General features: G+C 36.8%; 1 protein-coding gene across 1 annotated transcript in view; it reads left to right on the top strand.

Annotated features, from left to right (window-relative positions):
- Positions 1 to 7,437, top strand: part of LOC106882434 (MAP kinase-activated protein kinase 2) — a 137,901-nt gene that overhangs the window by 41,566 nt on the left and 88,898 nt on the right. The window contains exon 2 of the mRNA XM_052976307.1: positions 3,235 to 3,374. Within this exon, the coding sequence (XP_052832267.1) occupies positions 3,235 to 3,374 (140 nt within the window). The remainder of the gene's footprint in view (positions 1 to 3,234; positions 3,375 to 7,437) is intronic.

The raw sequence follows: 7,437 nt of genomic DNA, 5'->3' as shown, positions 1-7,437 counted from the left end.
ATATATATATATCTCTGTATATATATATATATCTGTATATATATATATATATATCTGTATATATATATATATCTGTATATATATATATATATATCTGTATATATATATTCTCAACTGAATCATGGGAAATTTCATATATTATTAGAACCATTCAAAAACCGATTATGTAATAAGAAATTAGCAAGATTAATTACGGAGTTAATGTCCACAATTATTAAATATTTCCTTCATTCATCATTCATTGGTTGTTAAAATAATTTGTTACATTGCTGGAATTTAGTAATTTATGACAACCTGCTCAGTGTTAAGTGCCTGTGCTGTGTGATGATATTCGACTAGGTTTCATTGAGAGGTAGGGTGTGGTGGGGTTCAACTATACCTCATCACTCCCATAAAAGTAGTTTTATGTTATTAATGTCTCACGAATATCTGACAATCCTGAACAGGAAATGGTTAAGTTTTGATGTTTGTCCAAATATTTTTAAAACTAATTTGTTCAAATATTTTTAAAACTAATTTCAGAAGTTCATTATGTTTATTGTTGAATTTAATCAATTTATATCAGTTAATTTAAGACAACTCTTCTCAATCAATTTTTGAGAAACTTGCTCTACTTTTATTTAATTAGGAGAAACAAATGCCAACTTCATAAGGCTTAAGTTTCCCCAATTAAAGTGAGTGCCAGATTGGCGTAGTCATGTAGGCCTGCGCCTCTGGAGCCAACAATCAGGGTTTGAATCCCACTGGGACTGTGAGAAAAAGGAACCCTCACACTTAGGTTGTCCAAGTGCTTGCCAGTGTACCCAGCTGGAAACGGGTACTTAGTCTTTCTCAGGGCCGGATAACTGAAGAGAAATTGGCATGGGTTCCCACCCCGGCATCAGAGACTCGGAGTTTTATCATGGCTACCGAATAAGTGTCACATATTTTTACAGATAAATTCCTCTATTTGCATAATATCGAGGTCTCTTTCTTTCTTTTGTTGTCCTTCCTATCAATATATATATATATATATATATATATATATATATATATATATATATATATATATATATATATATATATATATATATGTATGTATGTATGTATGTATGTATGTATATATGACAGGCTTCTTTCAGTTTCTGCTTATCTAATTTGCTTGCAATTCTTCTTCCACATATCTGCCTAAAGAGCTCCATTGTCAGGCAAGCTGTATGGGCAATAGCCCCATCTTGCTGCAACCTCACCTCTGGTACGTTCTCAACTGCAAGATGCACGAATGTTCCAACCTGTCCCGATACCCTTCTTCTTTGATGGTCAGTGTTTTCTGCCTCATACTCAAAGAAGTAAGGACCAAGAACTCTTTCTACACTTACCCTGCATCAAATCACTGTTTTTACATGGTGTTGCTCACATTGGTGGACTATTCTTGGGTTTTCTGTCCCCTAAAATCAGATATTTTGTTTGTTGACAGTCGTTTAGATGAAAGTGGGCCTTAATAAGGTTGTAAATGAAATCACCTTCTTATTTCTTTATTGCCCACAAGGGGCTAAACATAGAGGGGACAAACAAGGACAGACAAAAGGATTAAGTCGATTACATCGACCCCCAGTGTGAAACTGGTACTTAATTTATCAACCCCGAAAGGATGAAAGGCAAAGCTGACCTTGGCGGAATTTGAACTCAGACCGTAATGGCAGACAAAATACCGTTAAGCATTTCGCCGGTGTGCTAATGATTCTGCCAGCTCACCTTCTTGCCTTGCCAACTTTTTGATGTGGGTAGCATACACTAATCGTTCCTAATAATCTGCTGACTTCAGTTCCTGCACCAGCTGCACTTTAAATGGGAATAAATTCAGTGCCTTTTGAATTCTCTGTAATGAGCTATGGCATATGTCCAGTTGATGGAACCACTTTTGAGTTGATGTTGAAGGCTCTTCTTCAACGCTCCACTGTATATGCTGAACATTGTCCTGAGACCTTCCTGAATGTGGCTTCCTCACTCATGGTAAATCAATTCCAGACCCCTGTTGCTCAAACTGCCAGAATAAGTTGAGTTCCACTTGTTTAGATGGTGGTTGTCTGACACCTCAAAATCATGAATGTAAGTTCTTTAGGTTAGCACAATTGATTGATGATTTTGTAGATGCTATTGTACACTGTTGGTCACAATATGCTTCCAGTTCTGTGTTGATTGCACCATTTTTTTCCATCTTGACCAAACGTGTGTGTGCACACACAGACACACACACACAAAATTATCACCATTTAACATCCATGTTCCATAGTTTGGATGATTTATCTGGATCCAATGGGCTCAAGGACTGCATTGTGCTCCAGTGTCTGCTTTGACATGGTTTCTATTGCTGGATGCCCTTCCTAACGCCAACCACTTTACAGTGAGTACTGAATGCTCTCTTTTTTTTTTTTTGTGGCACCAGCACTAATGAGGTTGTCATACAGCTTGCAAGCCTATGAAACCCAAGGAGAAGGGCCTTACACTAGCAGAGGAGGGTTAAAAGTAGTCACTCAAATTTGACTATACTGGAATTTGACTAATGTGTGTGTGTGTGTATAAAATTTTGACTGGTTCTAGAATACAATTGGAAACAAAACGTTAAAATACCCCACTTCCCCTTTGCAATATATTTGTCATGTTAAATATATCCCATAGCCTCCAATCTTCAGTTTTGTCCTCACCAGTCTGCAATTGTTCTGTGGTGTTAAGTCTATCCATGTTGTGGCGCCTTCCAAAAATAGATTTAAAGGAAGTTAATTCATTAATTATGTTTGTTCCATTAAATTTCTGCCATTCTCAGAAACCAGGAGTGGTTATCTGAATGGACAATAAACCAACAGATAGCATGGATAAAGATTTTCTTATATAAATATTTATCATCTCTATTACTAACTTCCCTTCCCACACACACACAATTTTTTATCTCTCATGATGGATTGTACCCTACACCCACTTTATACATCTGTGGAGTGATGAGATACAAATAAAAATGTTTACTTTTGTTTCTACTCAATTTCCCCTGTATTCTTTTTATAACAGCTATTTTTTCTCCTTTTTATTAATCTAACCAATGTTCTGTCTTCATTCATCATTAACCACCACCACTATTCTGTCTTCTCTCATTAGTCATGAATTAAATTCCACTGTTTTGTGTCCATTAATCATTAAATTCCACTGTTTTGTCTTTGTGAATCATTAAAACTCTGCTTTGTTTTTATTGTCCTTTTGTAGGTTCTTCGAGATGAACCGAAATCAAGGCGAGAGGTAGATCTTCATCTAAGAGCCAATGGTTGTAAGAACATAGTCAAAATTATAGATGTTTATTACCATCCGTTCCCCAAAGTTCCATCAATCTTAGTTGTTATGGAATGGTAAGTTTCCAGTATTGTTTTATTATTGTTGTTGTTGTTGTTATTATATCTACATTTGTTTTATGTTTTTTCCTGTTTTTTTTTTGTGTTCAAGAGGATGAAAAATTACAATTGTGATGTAGCAGTCAACATTGCCTCATGTATACCCAACACACAAACACATACACTCTTTCACATTCACATGAACATGCACATATATCTATATGTGACAGGCTTCATTCAGTTTCCATCCATCAGATTCACTCGCAAAGCTTCATTATCATCATCAATTCCTATGCATCCATTTTTCTGTGCTGACATGAGCCTTGCAACATCTCACTATTCCCCACAGCCCTGTGGCTCACACCCTATAATGTTTGTGAAACAAAGGGTCATTTCTTCTTCCTATATTGCAAAAGCATTCCCTTCAAAGTGAGAGCTAATACTTCAGTTTTTAGTCCAGGATAACTTGATTGTTAGTGTTGCTGTCACTTTGAAGCCATCTGGGAATGTAGCTATACATGACCGTTTGCTGATCGGTATGTATGCAGGCTCTCTTCTGATGACTTGCTTGGTAGAGTTCTGTAACACCTGTGGGTCATCAGTTAAGGATTATTTTAGATGTGTTGTATATTCATCTCTTCAGTTGTCACACACAATATGTGATTCATTTGCTGAACATCTGATAGTTTCATGTCTTCACTAACATAGGAATAAAATATATAAAGGCGTTGCCAGTGCCGCTGGACTGGCTCCTGTGCAGGTGGCACGTAGAATACACCATTTTGAGTGTGGCCATTGCCAGTACCACCTGATTAGCCCTCGTGCCGGTGGCACGTAAAAGCACCCACTAAACTCAAGGAGTGGTTGGCGTTAGGAAGGGCATCCAGCTGTAGAAACTCTGCCAAATCAGATTGGAGCCTGGTGTAGCCATCTGGTTCGCCAATCCTCAGTCAAATCGTCCAACCCATGCTAGCATGGAAGGCGGACGTTAAGCGATGATGATGATGATGATGGAAAATGACTATTATTAATGCAGTTTTAGGATTGATGAATGATTGAATATCTTTTTGCATAATTTGTAACCACCTTTCAGAGTAGGACAAATTCAATTTGGGAGGGAAATAAACCATTTTTGCTTTGGAATTTCTTCAATAAATATTGATGGAAATATTTGCGTCTACCAATTCTGATCTTTTAAAAAATTGGAAACATATTAGTGTATAAAACTAAAGAAGAATGTGAAAGTGGAGGGAACAGTGTTTCATATTGAACTTGGCACTCTGTCACTGACACGTATAAACTAAAGCAGAATTTGAAAATGGAGGGAGCAGTGTTTCATATTTGAACTTGGCACTATATCACCAACAGGTTTAAATGAATGTTCTTCCTTCTACTCTTACATCTCTTAACTCCTTAAACCATTTCTTATCCTTCAAATCCCCTCTCTCCACCTCTTTTTCCCCTTCATCTCCCTACCAACTTTGCCTACTTCTCATTCAATTACTCATTCCTCTTTCCTTTTTACACTGTTTCTCCTACCAATTCATGTCCACATATGAAGCTCACATGGTCCTTGTATTCCTTATCAGCTGCAGCCAGATTTTTTTTCTTTTTTCTTTCAGAGGATGTAAAATTCTGCTGTTTCTCATTAATTTCTCCCCTTTCAACTTTTCCCTCAAAAGAGGTCTGCATCCCAAACATTAGAATTTCCTACTCCTTATGGCAAGTTCACCGCACTATTTTCATAGATTTTACTGCATAATATAAGTTTTGCTGGTGCAAAACAATATCAGGAGATCTACTGAAACTGTGGGTTCAAGACCTACAAATAGCCTTCAACTTTTTCTATCCCAAAGGGTTTTATGACCCAATATTTTTATGGTATTATTTAAAGCTTTATATGTCTGCTTTAAGATATACTGTTCCAAAACCGAATTATTTGATATACATTCTCTTGAAAGTTTATAAAAAAATTATGGCATCATATATATATATATATTTGTAAATAATATGTGACAATTATTTGGAAGCCATGATAAAACGCAGAGTTTCAAATGCCAGGGCGGAAATCCATGCTGCCATCTTTTCAGTTATCTGGCGGCGTGGGTTTCCACCCCCGCACCCGAAACTCGGAGTTTTATCATGGCTACCGAATAATTGTCACTTATTATTTACAGATAAATTCCTCTAGTTACATAATATCGAGGTCTCTTTCTTTCTTTTGTTGTCTTACCTTTTCTATCAATGTATATATATAATTATGACATCATATATATATATATATATATATTATATATCCTTCAATTACAGTTTTGTACAGTAAGATATGCTTTCTTGCACACAGCCACACACACACCTACATACATCACAGCTGATATACACAATTATTATTCACTTACCCACAAACATTGATTTATTCTCTGGTTTAATGAAAGCTTGTTTGTATACACACCTATACACGTTCAAACACACTGTGTCATACTTAGACACACACACAGAGGAATTAGTTTCTACGTAGTTGGTTGGCTAATGACTAAAACATTCCAATCATGTTTGTCCTGTCATTCAGGGGTATGTAGATATATATAGAATGACATCCATATGTAATGCTTGTCCATGAGGGGCTCTGCCCTGATCAACCTTTTGACCCACCCACATTTCATTCCCTGACACCCATTGCTTTCTCTATTACCTGAGAGCAGAATAGGCACACACTACATCCCCTGACTTTCTCAGTGTTTATTTCTTCTTGTCAGGCACAACATAATGCCAAAGGTCTGAGTCATTGCCTCCATGAGGCCCAACACTCAGAAGGTGCTTTTTTACATGCTACCAGCATTGGTGCCAGTTATGTGAGACCAGCATCAGCCATATATATATATATATATATATATATAAACAGTATATGAGTATATGCATATATATGTACATGTATGTACATACCTTCATCTACATGTACACATAGATACATAACTGGGTACATGACGTGGCAAAAGAACATGGACAAAATGATAAACAAGGTACAACAAACAAGCAGGCCACAGAAACATCTCCTTCATCAGCTGCCACCATTAAAACACTGGCGTTTCGAAGAATTAAGGCAGTACGCATCGTTAAAATGGTTCTTCCCACGAACACAAATTAAATTGTTTTCGTGGAGGGTAGTGGCGGACGGAAAACAAGACAGGAAAATGAAATGGTGAAATAAACAAACAAATATATATATGTATGTATCTATACTATACTTTTACAAAAATACAAGAAGAGCAGGTGATAGTGACTTCGAAGTATAATAAAAGTATAATAAATATATAATCTTCAAAAAGTATTGAGTAACTCTTCAGGTTAGCATAAAATTGTTTTTATTATAACTTGACATAACAACAAACATTGATATAAATATAGGCGTGGCCACTAGTGTAAGTAGGTGGGAGCAGTTTTAAAGGGGCACCACTTTTGGGTCTGCTGTAAGCAATATGTGTTTTTTGTGGGGTCCAGGGGCAGCAAACAGCCCTGGGCGGCACACACTCTAGCTACACTAGTGGGCATGGGTGTGTGCTAAGAAGCTTGCTTCCCGACCACATGGTTCTGGATTTGGTAGGCAGAAACCAAATGAAGCCCATCGTACATATATGTATATATTTGTATGTCTGTGTTTGTACCTCCCACCCCACCATCACTTGACAACCGATACTTAGCGGTTCAGCAAAAGAGACTGATAGAATAAGTACTAGGCTTACAAAGAAGAGGTCCTGGGGTTGATTTGTTAGACTAAAGGTGGTGCTCCAGCATGGCCGCAATCAAATCTCTGAAACAAGTAAAACAATATATATATATATATATATACACACACACACACTATACATATATTGTATATAATATGTATGTATGCAGATGGTTGATTTGTAGTATTTATAGAATCTGATCTGAACTTTGGCTGTTTGCCATCATCTGCTTAACTCACCTGGGGGAATGCCTTATTTTCATTTTCTCTCCTTATGTCTGTCCCTCTCTCCTCTCACTGTGATAGAGAACTATAGACTCATAGTTATAGAATGGTGCATGCACCTATATATATATA

Source organism: Octopus bimaculoides, chromosome 24 (assembly GCF_001194135.2).
Source record: "Octopus bimaculoides isolate UCB-OBI-ISO-001 chromosome 24, ASM119413v2, whole genome shotgun sequence".
Lineage (NCBI taxonomy): Eukaryota > Metazoa > Mollusca > Cephalopoda > Octopoda > Octopodidae > Octopus > Octopus bimaculoides.
The sequence above is the reverse complement of the archived record's forward strand: the minus strand, read 5'-3'. Positions and strand labels throughout refer to the sequence as shown.